Source organism: Aythya marila, assembly GCF_965140915.1.
Source record: "Aythya marila genome assembly, chromosome: 3".
NCBI classification, from domain to species: domain Eukaryota; kingdom Metazoa; phylum Chordata; class Aves; order Anseriformes; family Anatidae; genus Aythya; species Aythya marila.
This window is the reverse complement of record NC_139044.1, coordinates 71,833,812-71,849,238: the sequence shown is the minus strand read 5'-3', so window position 1 is coordinate 71,849,238 and position 15,427 is coordinate 71,833,812. Positions and strand designations below refer to the sequence as shown.

Sequence of the window (15,427 nt, the reverse complement as noted above, 5' to 3'; positions counted from 1 at the left end):
CTTAACTTAATAGAAAAACCCAGATATCCTTCTTTTTTTCCTTCTTTTTATAGGAGTAAATCACATTCATTCGTGTCTCAACTTTAAGCTCTCAGCCCAGAAGACGCAGTATCAAAGAGAGCAGTAGCTGAAAGTTAGCGTGCGCCAGCGCAGGTGGAGGACTGAATGCTGAGAAAGGAGCTCTGGTTCTGACTGTGTCTGGCTCTGCAGCCTAAAAAAAAATAAATAATGACACCTAACAAACTTTAAAAAGAAACTTTAAAGCCTTTCTGGGTATTACAGGTGCCCCCGAGTTTTCCTAATATCGGTGGGTTTGCTCCTCCTGGTTTTGTAATTTTAAGTTATTTATTCACATGTGAATATATGACATACAGAAAAGTTATATGAGAGGAAGCTGTGGTAAAAATACCCAGAATGCTGATAAAAATACTTGCTCCTGCTCTCTGATGCACTAATCCTGAAATTACTGTTGTAAGAAAAACATAGAAGAGTTGGAACTTTGAGTCTGCTCTTTCTATGACCAAAAAAAAAAAAAAGAAGTTTGATGTCTGCCTATAACTTATCTGCTTCATTCCCTTCAGTAGTTGCAAGGATTGCATGGATGCTGTGAAGCACCATGAAGAACGTGTCTGCAAAATCCCTAAATAATAGTATTGGAAATACAAATGGGTAATAAACCAAAAGTAAACATGGCAAAAAGATAAATTATCTCCAGCTCTGACTGATTAGCAAAGAGAGACCTTGAGCTGTAAGCAGGCCTGCTGGTAAAAGGAAGTGAAAAGTTTCAGTAGGCAGTCAACTCGATTGAAATGCTATATAATGTGGCACAAATGCAACCATACTTTGTAGTCAGAGGTTTTACTTCGTGAAGCATGGAAACTGGGTTATTATCCCCTTTTTTACAACATCAGTAAGCTCACATTCAATTGCTTTTGTTTGACATTTGGACCTAGGGTGAGAAGGAGATGTGACATTAGAAAAATGTAGAGAACAACCTAAGTCATTAAGATGAGATTATTTCTTTACAAAATAAAACTACCTATCGCATCTCTTTGCAGCAGAACATATTTACCATTAGTTCTTAAATTTAAGGGTTTCTTGATGACAGAGGGAAACTTTTTCCAGTGCTAGCAACAACAGAAACCCAGCAGTGATGCATGTGTATAGCATGCTGATCACTGGGGGATTTTGAGGCACATGTAAAGGGATTCTTCTTTGCTTGATCACAGAGAGGCTGTTGCAGTATTTCAAGCTGGCGAAGCATTCTTGTATCAACTGAAACGATCCTGGCTCCTTGCTTCTCATAGTCAATTTGCAGTCTCGGGGGGCTGAGAGCAGTAAGAACCTTGTAGCTCTGCAGAAATTCCATGGAGAGCCTGTCACTTCATGTTTCAAAAACTTGGCGTACAAACTTTATGAAATAGTAAAATGTGTTTATACGGAGCTTGGCAAGCTGTTGGATAAAATGCTTGCTTAGAAAAAAAGTGGTTGCGTTGCTTAGATCTCAGTGAATGGCCTGGGCATAAAAGCAGTTTTTAAACAAAGTGGCAACGTAGTTTGGCTTTTTCAGCCTAGAATGCAGTATCATTGGGCGTGTTTCTAGTGAGCCGATTGATTTCTGTGAAAGTTTAAAAGACTTTGTTCAAACCTGACTGCCTTTAAAAAAAAAAACGTTGGTCCGATGTTTGCATGTACTGAATGAGCGTATTTTTTAAAGATGTTGAGCACCTGCAGCTTCCATTTGCTTCAGAAGTGTTTGTGTGGTCTGACGAGGTCTGGAGTGTTACCTTTGTTTTGTGTTTAGCTAAATGAGGCACTTGGGTTTGCAGAACTTTCAGTGATATCTTTGTAGCCCAGTAGGGCTAGAAAACAGGGCTCTGTATAAGCTGTCCCATGGTTTGCTTCAGTGTACGCTGAAGTCACTGGATGGGGGAACAGCGATGCACAGATAAACCTTGTGATGGCAATTCAGCTGCCAACGTTAAGTCTTTAGCTCTTCATGTCGCTGGAAAACCCGTTGTTGTTTTTCTGTGTGTGTTGCCTCAAATACGCCGTGCTGACTCTGCTAACGCTTCTTTGGACACTGGCTTGCATTTGTTCAGTAAAACAAAGAATGCAATTTTCCCAGTCGTGGCTAGGAAGGTGTGATTAGTTCCACGTCTCACCTCTCCTCCTTACATTCCTTGCTGGTACTTTGGTCACCGTTTAAGCCACCGTGGTGTGTTTAGTCGTTTGACTTCGTGTACCTCTAAAATACAATTACAAATGATAGATTTTTTTTTTTCCTAAATAACAATGCATGTAATATTTTTAATCCTCATGTTTCAAAACGCCTTTTAAAAAGCATGTAAGTGCAGGGAATGAGAGCAGTGACCGTCCTGCCATTTAATGCTTGGCAAGCGTAAATAGTGTGGCACTGCCCCGTGCTCTGCTGCAGTCATAAACTCACTCTTGATTAATACAGCGTATCTGCTGAATGAAGAGCATTGATTTCTGTGCTGGTAGAGTAATACACTTTTTAAAATTAAGTCTGTTTGTAAGTTGTCAGGTTGTACTGTTATTAATATACTGAGGTTTCCAAGAAGAATTGGCATAAAACAGGCTCCCCCTTAACTGCCAAGTAGAGAATTCCCTTTTGGAAACTGCAGAGCAGTGACACAGATTCAGAAACATCACTGTAAATTACAGGCATAGGAGGGGGGAAATGAATAAATTCACCCTTCCTCCCCCGTTTTTGAGTGTTGTAGATCTGTAACTAAAGGGGAGCCTTGTTTCTTCTGTGTGCTGTTGGTGTGTAGAAGTGTGAATGTGAAGTTTGTAAGCTGATCTGAAGTGCTTACAGCATCGAAGTCTGCCTGAGGTCAGGTGAACTTCAGGGAAAGGGCATGGGAAGAGAAAGGAAGGGGAAGTCTGTAGCCAGAGCAAGTGTTTAATCTAACCTAGGAATGCCGGTTTTGGTGCCAACCAAGTAACCTTCATTTCCATTTATTTATTTATATTATGACTCTTATTTGCTTGAAGCAGAAGTGAAAAAACTTATAAAGAGAGAAGAAGAGGGATGCTGCAAGGCACAGCTGCCTTGGAAAAGCAGCCTTTCTCCTGCTGCGACTCACCGTGGCTTCAGCGAACGGAGTTGGGTTGTTCAGAGGTTGCCTCTGGTCACACTTAGGGCTGAGATCACCGCGGTGGGAGAAAACCTTCAGTGCCGAACAGGCCGAGGCAGTCTGTTTATTCTGTTAAATCAATATTAGTATAGCAAGAATTTGTGTACAGTTCTCCCCCTATTGCTGTTCTTCAGCATTTAAACTGCTGAAGTAATAGAGCACAACTGTGTCAGGAAATGAATCTCGCACCGGAGCTGACTAAATGCTACAAATGAGCAGTGCTGGGGGGGGAAAAATCCCAGGGAACCCAGAGCTGGGGTACTGCAGTTACGTTCACTGTAGAGAGAGGCAGCTCCTTGATGTGCCAAGCGTTACACTCGCCTGGATGTGAAGCTGGGGAGTTCTGTACCACTGCAAGTAAGTGCTTGTGAGATGTTTGAAAGCCCGTGATGTGCTGTTTACCTCGTTTTCAGTTTCTCTGTTTGACATTGCCGTGAACTTAAGTGAATTGAATTGTCAGCGGTGGTTGCTGTTCTTACAGGCTCCGTCACAGGAATATTGACCCAAGTCAGAAAGCGATGGCTCCTGAACGCTTCCCTTTCTCTGCAGCAACATCTCTGCCTGCGATGAGATGTGAGAAGCAGCGTTTTGCTCCTTACTTTCATCATTTTTTTTCCTCCTTGATGAAACTTGCTATCTTGGGGAAGATAGAAAGGGTAAAGGTGTTCATGCCTCGCTATGATCTCTCCTCGCTAAGGAAGCCTAAATACGAGGCTTACACGCAAACACCGAGAACGCTTTATGGCAGCAAACACAGTTAATGTGTGTGAGAAGAAGCAGCAGAATTAAAACGAACCTGTCTAACTAGTTGTCTGCAATGCCTTCTCCCCTCAAGTAGGAAGAGCTCATTAGTATTTCATAATTGAGCCACGCTGAGAGCTGGTAGTCCAGCTATGCTGGTGGCTCTGCTTCCTGCCCAGGAGGACAGTGTGAGTGCTGATGAGTAATTTTCAGTGCTTCCCGCCTATGGTCTCCCCCATAGCGATTTTGTCCTTTTTCTGCTGCCCTCTGAGCGCAGGGATGAGCTGTGTGGCCCGTGGCCTGCCAGAATGCAAACAGCATTCAGCTGGTGTTTCATTTTCTGCTAGGGCTTTGGGGTGGTGGTAGGAGATTGAGGAAGAAACGAGATGAGTGTGGGTGATGAGAAACAGAAGAGGTTAGGTTTGAGAGAGAAGCAGATGAAGATTTTTGCCAAGCTTGCAGAGGAGGACTCATGTATAAGGTAGCCCGGAATAAGCTGTGAAGGAAAATCTCTCAAGATTTAGCTTTTTTTTTTTTTTTTTTTTTCCTCATTTTAAAAGGAGTTTCCTGATACAGAGAGAGGGTTAAGAGTTTTCTAATGATGCTACATGAAAAGGCAGTGAGAGCAGAGGAGGGAGAAGAGATTGCTTTTGGCACCCCACTTGGTAAAAAGGTGCAAAGTAAGATAGAGGGGCTAAATATTGCATGTGTAATCAGAATTTCTGTGAGATGCTCTAACCAAATTTTGTTAGGGACTAAATGAGTGATGTAAGGTTTTCCTATACCTTTTGGAAATATCTCCTGAAAGAGCATCTGCCTTTCCTGTGGCCTTAGTCGATCTTGTGACTTGTACAGATGCTGTCTGACCCAAATCTTTCTCTTCTCTTTTAAGGTCAAAAGTTCTATGCTGCAAGATAAGTTTATATTTACATATGCTTACTGCTGCTTGAAATATAGTTCAGGATATCATCCAGTCCATGTGTATGATACAGGAAAAGGATCTTTAGAAGTGATTTTCAGCTCTTACCTTTGCCTTTCAAAGATGTGTTGTTTTTTGAGCTTGTTTGCTGCTATTCAAGAACTGACACAATCTGCATTTTTTTTTAAATTTATTTTATTTTGCAAAGTATCAGAACTTCAGGAAAAAAAAAGATTTATTTGTTTCAATAACAGCGTGTTTGCCTGGAGGAATGCTGAAGTTGGTCCAGGGCAACTGCTCTTGGATTAAATTGCCTAGCTCAGCATGTCACTTTAGGAAATGAAGAACAATTTCTACTTGTATAGCAGAGACACAACCTTGACTGTTTTGGCTTGACTGATGAGTGAATGCATCTAAATAATTTAAGTTTATAAAAGACCTCCCTGCTCTGGGGACTTTGTTTATATGGATCACTTGACTATAAGATCCATGACTGACAGCTAAAAATGCTGGTTGTGAGGGTATTAGAAATAATGACTTCTGAGCTTGAGTTATCTTGATAGATTTGAGAAGAAATAAACTACAGAAAAGGAAACCTTTTAAATCAAAATTAGTTGTTATTAGCAAAGTCCTGCGATAGCCTTTAATATCTGAATATCTTTAATATCTGAATTTCTCATTAATGGTTCCTTAGGCTTTTCTGTAGGATTGCAAGGCTTTGGTTTAGCAGGGTTTTCTTAGAGGATTGCTGAAATATTAGTGTATCTGATAAGGATGAGAGGAGTGCTGTGGAGGTTGTGTAAACTGATCTTTGCAAAATGGGTGTCCTATTTTGTTTATTTTTTTTTTGAATTGGAAAGTAGAAGCATCTTTTCTTACCGTGAGAAAGATTGGTGGAGCAGAGCTTACTGGAGCAGGTGATCTCTGGAGGACACTGCTTCTGTTTACTTCTGTCTTTTTTGGGATTAGCAGTTTTTTAATGAATATTTTAGGTGTCAGGCTTTCCGGTAGGCAAAGCAGCACACACGAGGAGCTATAGCTACTAGGAGTGCTGGATTTCTAACCTACAGGTATGAGATCTGATGTAAGTCAGAGCACAGGTATGAATTGTGGACAGCCGTAGCCAATATGGATTTAAACATACATTCTCATAAACTGGGCCTCGTGTGCAGTAAGGTTTTTTGTCGATTGCCATTCCCTGCTGACTGAAGTGGAAGATGCTATTGACGACTTCATACAGTCAAGTGAAAATAAATGTTACAGGCAATTGATTGGGAGGCAGAAGTGGATCTTCCAGAAAGGAAATGACATCCAGAGGTGAAGTAGGACACTGCTGTTTTGAAGTGATACATCTGGTTTCTTCGTGCATTAATTGCAGAAAGAGTTAGTCACCTCTGTGTGGCCAGAAAAGGTTTTCTGCCTCTTCTCTCCCCCTTTTCTTTCCCTGCTTTTACCAGAGTGCTTGGAGCACCCAGGCTGGTAGCGCTGGGACTGCTCCGACCACGAGTGCCCTTGGCTCTCCTGTGGCTTTGCTATCTCCCGGTGCCCCTGTGCCTGGAGAGATGTGAGGATACAAAGGCCGCTCACGCGTGCAGTTCTGGCAGCGTCGGATGAGCTGTTGGACTCTGAAGCAGATTGTTTTGGAAGAGGAGCCTCTTGTCTTCTGGTTCATGGATTCTGCAAATTCAAAGGCATTTAGAGAAAATTCTAATCAGTGTTAATGCTTCCACAGATTGCCACAGCTTCATGATAAGATTCAGCACCTTTAGTCCGTTGCCAGTTGAATGCCATGGATTCTATCTTTAGCATGAGTTCAGTGGCAGGGAGAAAATGTTGGTGTAAAACTTCATCCTTAAAGGCTACTGGAAGAGCTCAAGAGCAGCCTGTTTTCACTATGGGATCATAGAGGTTGGAAAAGCTCTCCAAGGTTGGAAAAGCCCTCCAAGATCACCTGGTCCAACCATCCCCCTACTACTATTACCCACTGAACCATGTCTGTAAGCACCTTTCCTTAAACACCCCCAGCCATGATGACCCCACCACCTCCCTGGGCAACCCATCCCAGTGCCTGACTGCTCTTTCTGAGCAGAAATGTCTCCTCATTGCCAACATAAACCACCCCTGGCGCAACTTGAGGCCATTCCTTCTGGTCCTATCACTGGTTACCTGTGAGAAGAGGCCGACCCCCAGCTCCCCACAGCTTCCTTTCAGGTAGCTGTAGAGAGCAATGAGGTCTGCCCTGAGCCTCCTCTTCTCCAGGCTAAACACCCCCAGCTCCCTCAGCTGCTTCTCACAGGCCTTGTTCTCCAGGCCCTTCACCAGCTTCGTCGCCCTTCTCTGGACATGCTCAAGCACCTCGATGTCCTTCTTGTAGCGAGGGGCCCAAAACTGAACACAGTACTCGAGGTGCGGCCTCACCAGAGCTGAGTACAGGGGGACGATCACCTCCCTGCTCCTGCTGGCTGCACTATTCCTCCTACAAGCCAGGATGCTGTTGGCCTTCTTGGCCACCTGAGCACACTGGTAGCTGCAGGGCCTTCCTACCCTCTGGCAGATTGACACTTCACCCCAACTTGGTGCCCTCTGCAAACTTACTGAGCGTGCCCTCAATTCCCTCATCCAAGTCATCAACAAGGATATTAAAGAGAATGGGCCCCAACACTGACCCCTGGGGAACACCACTTGTGACCGGTCACCAGCTGGACTTAACTCTGTTCACATTTGCTTCGTGTGGACTTCTGTGTAGCTTTAGTAAAGAGTTGAAGATTTCACGTGTTCAATCTGTTGAGCTGAAACGTCTGACAAAAAGAAGAGCAGACGTGGGTCAGATCTCTGCTCAATCTGCGCTTTCTACATGCTTTAGGGGAGGCACACTGTGTCATGAACCAGGAAAGGAAAACTAAGTAAGTGCAGTTTTTAGGCTGTTGTCTAGGTCATTGAGTCAATAATTTCTTCCTGCTGTAGGTGAAACTAATGCATCATATTAATTTAGAAAAAAAAAAACCTGCTGTGTTTCAAACTTGAGGTTCTTGCTGAAGAGACTTAAAACAAATGCAGGCTTCTTAGTGTGTGTTGTTTTCATAGCCGTTTCCCACCTATCCAAGTTGCAGTATTTAACCAGATAAGCGCTACAGAGAAAGACCTGGTGTGCAGTGAGCTGAGCTGTGTATTTACAGTATGGTTTTACGCTGAGGTTTTAGGACTTTTACTGAAAAACAGATGGCTAATGTTATTGGCATTTGTGGTTAGTCACAAGCATGCTCCTTCAAAGTGACTTTGTGAAACAAAAGGCAGATTCCTTTTTGGCGTAGTCTAAAGGATCCTGTATCCCTGTATCTGTGTCCTTGATACATAATTCCCTGATAAATAAAAGCTTGTTTTCTCCTTATTTCGTTGTGTTCTTTTTTTTTTTTATTATTCTTTTTATTTTTTCTTCTTGTTGCTGCTGCTTATTTCAAGGTAACAGATCCTCAAATATGGATCCTTAAAATCCAACAAATAATCAGGAGCCTTTCCAGAAAGGAGGTATTTCCTAAATGTGTTCATTAGCTGTAATCGAACCTGTAAATAAGATCAGGTACAGATCAATCTGCTGCTTTAATGCAACAAATGCTGAAAGAAGTTACTTGGAGCGACAGAATACTTTTACTGCTTTGCAAGTTTAATGTGAACACTTCAAGTTTTGCGTTTATAAATATGCTGTCAAGTCTGCTTATGCCAGTCTGTTATAAAATAAACCTACTCACGTGAACTTGATGGTTCTCGGTCATTCATTGGAGCCAGTTCAGTTCTGGCAGTGGCACAAGCCCTGTAGCTGGTTGAGGTCTCTGGGTCTTCTCCAGTGGCTGTGGAGTTTCAGTGGCTGAAGTTGTGCTCCTTTTCCTTATAAGATGTTTTATTATGTAAAGGCTTAGCTATGGCTGATGAGTTTTCCAGTTGTCTGTTGTTAGAGAGATCTTGAACATCTGTCAGTGGCTGTGAAAGAGTGTCGAACTGTTGTTAACAGACAGTATCTGTCTGTTATCTACAGGTGTTGTGAAGATCATTTCTTTTTTAATACTTACTTCACATATACTTTGTGAGGTTCTGTGGAAGGACAGAGTGTAAGGGTGTCACGTTTAAAGGCAAGTACCCCAGCATCATGTTAAGAACTTGCCTTTTTCTTTAACAGGCATATCTCCTCCTGAGTTCATAGCCTGGCTTGCAGAGGAATAAATAGACAGAAGAGCAGCCATATCAATAGTGGTTTTTAAAGGTACACCCCAGGATATGCTGTAGATAACAGAACAAAATCAGGGCATAGTTCAACTTCTAATAGGATAGTGTGATAACACCGAGTGTCTATTCATAGCCTGATGCCAGTGGTACTTGTAACGTGAGCTCTTTTACATCGCTGGGATGCGTCAGATTTTCCAGCAGGCTAAGCTCTGGGAGATTGTTCTCCTGTGTGTTTCTCATAATGCATGTAATGAGAGTCTTTTTTCTTATAGTGCATGTAATGATAATGAAAGTCTTTTTATTTTTTTTTTATTATTCTTTTTAAGGCTAATTGTTGTAAGCAGTTGCTCCGTGTTTGCACAACTCTTGCAATATCTTTACTTAGCCATGTAGTTGCAGAGGAGAAGCAAACTCAACTTTGAATGGCTTTTTTTTCCCCTACCCCTCCAAGATTCATGCTACTGAGATGCTTCAGTATATATAGGGGTGCAAACTGAGTTCTGTTTGAGTTATGTTGACTTTTTTTTTTTTTTTTTTTTTTTAAGCTAGGCAAATCTTTATTGCTTGCTTCTCAACTCCAAGATTTTTGATCTGGTGTTCCAACAGTTACATGCAAAAGGCACAAATTGTTTAGCTGTGCTAGTAAAAACAGCATTTGATCGAAATAGCTCTAAACCATAGCAGACTTCTGTTTAAAAAATGTTTATTAGTGTAATGATGCTAATAGTAATGAGACATTAACTCTTGTTCTAGAGGTAGAAATAGTTTCTCTAATTCTAGAGGGGGCACAATAGCATATTTTCTGTTGCAGCTCTTTTTGGTCTTGACTTCAGTTAAGTCTATGTATCATTTTCCATTTCACTGATAGCAACTTTTAAAGAAAATCCCCTAAAATGGTTTGTGATATTCTGTCTCTCACCTTAGAGCATGTGCTTGTAATTGCTGTTTTATTTTTTCATAGCCCCCTGGAAAAATGAATGCACCATTTCTTGTATTTTTGTTATTCCCAGTGCCGAATGGGATCCCTGCAGTGGCTTTGCTCCTGGAAAGCTTTGTGAGCCAAATACCACAGAGGGATTTTTCACTTTTTCCTGCAGTACTCTGCTTCGAGGCCACTGGGCTGTGTAGTGGTCCCGGTCTTTGCCCTATAAAGGCACAATTATGCGTGCCACAAAAATGTGATTATTCCATTAGTGTTGGGTACAAGGGTGACTTGTTGTCTTTTGTCAGTGTTTTCTAGGTAGGTCTTGGGATGTTTATTGTGTACTTTATTTGTTTAAGGCATTGCACACTTTATTTTCTATTTTCAATGCTCTGCTCTTAATTAAGAAAATTAGTATATGGTATAATGTTAATATCTGTATTAACTGGTGTAATAGTTACAGTTGTAGCTTAAGTGTGATTATAGGCTTCCAGACCAGTTCTTTGATGTGGCTAATAAACTATGGATTTTGGTATGTTAAATACTTTCTGAATTCAAGAGGGACCATCATTAGAAGTTTAAACATTTGAATAATATGGATAAAACAATAGTTTGAACCATGTGCTATTTTCAGATCCTCCAGTTTTTTCCTTGGGCAAGCTGTTTCTAGTCTTCCATTGACTTGTTTCTTGTTGTATTCTAAGTCATCCAAACTGAACCCTTTTAAAGTGATTTTTTTTTTAAGCATGCGGAAAAGGAAAACTGAAAGTGTTCCCCAGGAGGTGATATCATCATATTTTTCACATTCTGCACTGAATGCTGTAATCGGACATAGAGCCAGCTGAGTACAGTTTTGTGGGGAAAGGACAGAAATTTCCTTTGCACTGTACAAATGAAAATGTTAGCATTAACCTGAAGGACTTAAAGAATGGGATCTTTACTGGTGAGGGAGGAAAGCTTAAGCTGAAAGACCAAGCTGCAGCCTTACACCGGTATGGGTTTTCCTCACAGAGAGATGTTCTGGACGATTGCTGCTAGGCTTTGAGGGAGCCTTGAGCTTGGTACTGTGGAATACAGACCTGAGAGTGCACCCCACGTTTCTGCTGAGGTGGCTGTCTAATTGACCCCTCTTGGTCCAGCTTTGCCATGCACCCTTCTCCCCTGCCCTCAGGCACAAATGGGCAGAGCAGGACCTCCTGGCACGTTGGCTGGCTTCTAGGACACTGGTAGTGTGGACCCCAGGGCGGTATCTTCACACAGGGACCTTGCTTCTGCTTGGTTACCTCCATCATGGTGCCTTCTGCCTCTTCCCAGACCTGTGGAGCTCATTGCTCTGCTTTGTTTTCTAAACTGGATCCTGCTTGCTACACTCTCGAATGAAAAATGCACTGATGTAGCACCTGTCAGAGAAGAATTTAGGAAAATGAAAACTGTATTGTTCTGTAGGAGTTCTTGAAATATGTTCCGGGTTCACTGGAGCTTTTCTGTGTATTCAACATGAAGCAGAAATAATTCCCTCTGCCCACGGTGTTTCTTAAGAGCGCAGGTCTCTAGGGAGTCGAACAGTATACTTGCATATCACTGCGTTTTACATTATTTATGGAGCTCTTACAGCAGAGAAACAGCTAATAAAGTACCTATTTTTTCTTTGGCCATTTAAGACCGTTTTATTGAGTAAACAGAACTGTGGATTTCATCAGATCGCGTTGACCGACTCAGTGTCGAGGATTTAAATATATTCCTGTCTCAAATTATCTTAAGGTTACTCTTAAATGAGAAATATTGTTAGTTAAAGTACCAGTTGGTGGAGATCTTTTGGGAAGTGCTTTAAGCAGCCATTATGTTTGCTTAATAAGAACCTTGAGCTTTGGAAACATTTTCATATAACCTTGCTTCTCTGCCAAAACTAGTAAATGATATTGATGTACTTAAAGGAGGTTATGATTTGAAATTTTTGATAAAACGCAAACAGATGTTTTTTGAGACCTAGAATATGCTAGTTTTGGAGTTCTTTGTACTTGATGCCCATTTACTTTAGATAAGTGTTTTAATTATCCCCATTTTTATTCACTGCTCACAAAACCCAGTGTCCTAGAAGCATGCTGGTTGCTGCTTGGTGATACTGGCTTCTTATTCCACATGCTGTAATGTCTTATGGCGATGTGTTTTTTTTTTTTTTTTATGCATCTTTCATAATTTCTCATTTGTCTCCTAAAATCCTACGTAGAGCGGTTGGTGTTCGATGATGACAGACTTGCAGTGGTGCTAAGCCATGCTGTTAAATACAGCATGTGCCAAACAGCTTACCCGTGTTCTGCAGCGTCCTTCAGCCTGCCCAAGCCTGGGTAACTGAATTTAATGCTTGCCTTGCCGAGCTAGTTGTAGTTGTACCCGTGTGGCGGTGTGCTCTCTTCAGGAGATGTGCCAAAGGAAGGGAGCATTTCACTTCTGCAGTGACCATTTTGTACTGGGACTTCAGCTGGTAAGCACAGGATCATTCCGTACCATGCAGTGTGAGCATGACTGTAGTTTAAAACCTGTGAGCAATTTTAAATATCTGGAGTTGGTTTTGGTTCTGCTGACAACACAATTTTGTCTTCATAGCTTCAGTGCATGATCTGAATAATGAAGTTAATACTTTGCACTTCATGTAAATCTGTCTGCATAGGTAGAACCCTCTATGAGAGGGGACGACCATTTATTATTCACTTTTTAAAAAATTAAATCTAAATTTCTAAAAGACAAAATATGAGCTTATCACCTGTAAATGCACAGATTTCTTGGTTCTGTATCGGTGTCTTGATCCAAGTTCTTGTAAATGACATTCACAAAAATAAATGGCTGCTCTATGGGGAGCAAAGATGGAATCTGGTTTATCGTGTCAGTAGATCCTGGTGAGTCCTCCTGCATAGGAAGGAGATAAACCTGTGAAGTTATTCCTGAAAGGGTCCTTGGTGAGCAGCTCGTATGGATTATCTTTGTTAATGCAGTGTGTGGCCTAATCTTAGTAATGCTAAATTCTGAAACTTTTTTCCCCTCAGTGCCGAATCTGAAGTTATACCTTCAAAATAGTGTGTTATAAAGCATTTAAGTTATTTAGCATGAAGGAACAAAAGCTTCTTTTAGAAGGGGAAGGTCTAATCTTGCTATGTTTGTTTGTCATATGAGTTGTGGAGGTTTGCGTCTAAGTGTCCGAATAAGCGAATATTTCTGGTGTAGTTACAAGGCATGGTGTAAGCTGCTGGCCGTTGTATTTCTCCACAGACGATCAGTGCACAACGAGGACATGCATGTATTTCTTCCTTTTGGCAGCTCTAGCATCATTTAGGTCACCTTAAAGTAACACATTGCTTTCTTTTCAGCTGCAGAAGGGCCTTTTGTTACTCCAGGCCTATCAGTAGAGAGAGGCCTGTTGGAGCCTGTAGCCTAACGTGCTTCGTCTTGCTTGCTTTGGGAGCACTGCTGCATCAAATCCCAAGCACAATGAAACGCCCAGCTTGAAATAAAGCAGATGGTAACCCCATCACAACTGATTTTTCTCTGTTTTTAATTTGGAGGGGATATCTTTTCAAACATAGCAAGTGATTTCCAACGACTTCAGGTAGGTGCTTGTTTGAGAGAGGAGTAACAACTGCTTTTGAGCGAGGGTGGAATAACAGCGCCCAGGTTTTCCAGTTGGAACAGCTGCGGGATGACTCATCTTCAGAGGTGGATTTACTTTTTGCAAATCTTGCAATGCACCAGCTTAATTTGTAATTTGAGCAAGACTGGAATTTTTCTTGCTGAATTTTCACGTCAAAAAATGTGGTGTGAAACTGGTCAGCTGGGAGTTAACCACAATCTTAACGACAGATATGTTTTATGGATGTAATTGCTACTGAAAATTGCTGATAAAAATGATCCTCTGTAGTTACTAACGTGTGTAGGTGGTTTTAATTTCTGGTCAGTCCCATGCCTTCCCCACATCGCTCTGCTCATCCCATCAGTTTCAGAGATGGGGTTTCTGGAGGAGGCTGGAGCTGGGCAGGACCTGGACCTGGAGGTGGAAGCAAGACGAACTGAAACCAGGGCAGCAAAATGAAATGGTGTGGGACTGGAAAAGGGGGAAACTTGAGATGCTGTAGGGAATTTGGACGGGAGACTCTGGGTTACTGAGTGGTCCAGAAGTTGTAATCGGTGGGCCCACATAAGTGCATCAGCGCTGAGGGTGATGCTGCTCATCAACACCCATTGCTTCCAGCTGAATCCTACCCAAATTTACCATGGGTATTAAGGTGATTATGTTGTGTCACAAGGGCTTTGAGGTCCTCCTCGTGTTCTTGTTCTGGTTGTCTTCCCTGACAGCCAGAAATTACTTCCAATTATGTTTATTTAAAAGGATAATGCTTTGTTCAGGCAGAGCAGTTTCACATTCTGTGTAGGGGTCTATAGTAGTGAGTGCTTGACAGGAGTCCTGTACTTGTGGCTGGCAAACACAGACTTGCCCAGTGAAACTCATGTTCTTTCAATGTATAATTACTTATGAAATGCTGTTATGTTTTAAATTAAAAGTCAATTGACACTGGCTCATAAAATCAAGTAAGATCCTTGTAGTTTCTAGGTACTTCCAGGGGAGTCCTCCAGGCATGGGATGCGACTGTGCTGCTGTTTCATGACAGACAGTATTTGAAAATGTCAAGAAAATACCAAAATATCCTATAGGATTCAAAAATTTCAGGAAAAATGTCCATCAAAATACCCTATGGATATGTTTGCCATTAACAGTATGGTTTAGAGAGAAGTGGAAATAGGTTAACAAAGTTTATTTACGCAGGAGTTTTTGTTTGTATTTTTTGAAGTCTCTTAAAAAGGAAACCTGCTTTTAATATCTAAGTGTAATTTATACATAAAAACAGATTAGCTTTTCAGCTTCTTGATCTAGACAAAATCAAAATAAATCATTGTACTTGTATTGATTGGTGCAACATAAATCAGAGCTAAAAATATTCCCCTCTCTCTTTCTTTCTCTCTTTTTTTCGTACAGAAAAGATGAAAAGGAGTATGCACTGAAGCAAATTGAAGGTACAGGGATATCCATGTCGGCCTGTAGAGAGATTGCAGTAAGTGTGCATAAATGAAAATATTTTTACTGACATTATTATTCAACAGATATTTTCTTTTCTCTACACCAGATAACAGAAAGGTTATGTAAATGTTTTCCTTGAAGTATGCAAGCATGAAAGTTATTCAAACATGCGCTTTTCATAAAATGCTTTGTACATATTACAGTTTTTTTTCTTGGGTGTGGAAAGAGGTGTTCTTGCTAGGTTAATGGTAACGCCTCTTTCTGGTATTGTTGTGTTTTATATGCTTTTATGTGTTGAGAGGGAAATAAATGAGAGTCTTTTAATGAAGATTTATTTTAAAACTGGATGTTTTTAAAATAACTTGAAGGAAAAAGGTTCTGAAAGGTTACAACTGCCA

General features: G+C 41.3%; 1 protein-coding gene across 1 annotated transcript in view; it reads left to right on the top strand.

Annotated features, from left to right (window-relative positions):
* Positions 1 to 15,427, top strand: part of CDK19 (cyclin dependent kinase 19) — a 113,099-nt gene that overhangs the window by 661 nt on the left and 97,011 nt on the right. The window contains exon 2 of the mRNA XM_082757237.1: positions 14,988 to 15,063. Coding sequence (XP_082613363.1) covers positions 14,988 to 15,063 — 76 coding nt within the window. The remainder of the gene's footprint in view (positions 1 to 14,987; positions 15,064 to 15,427) is intronic.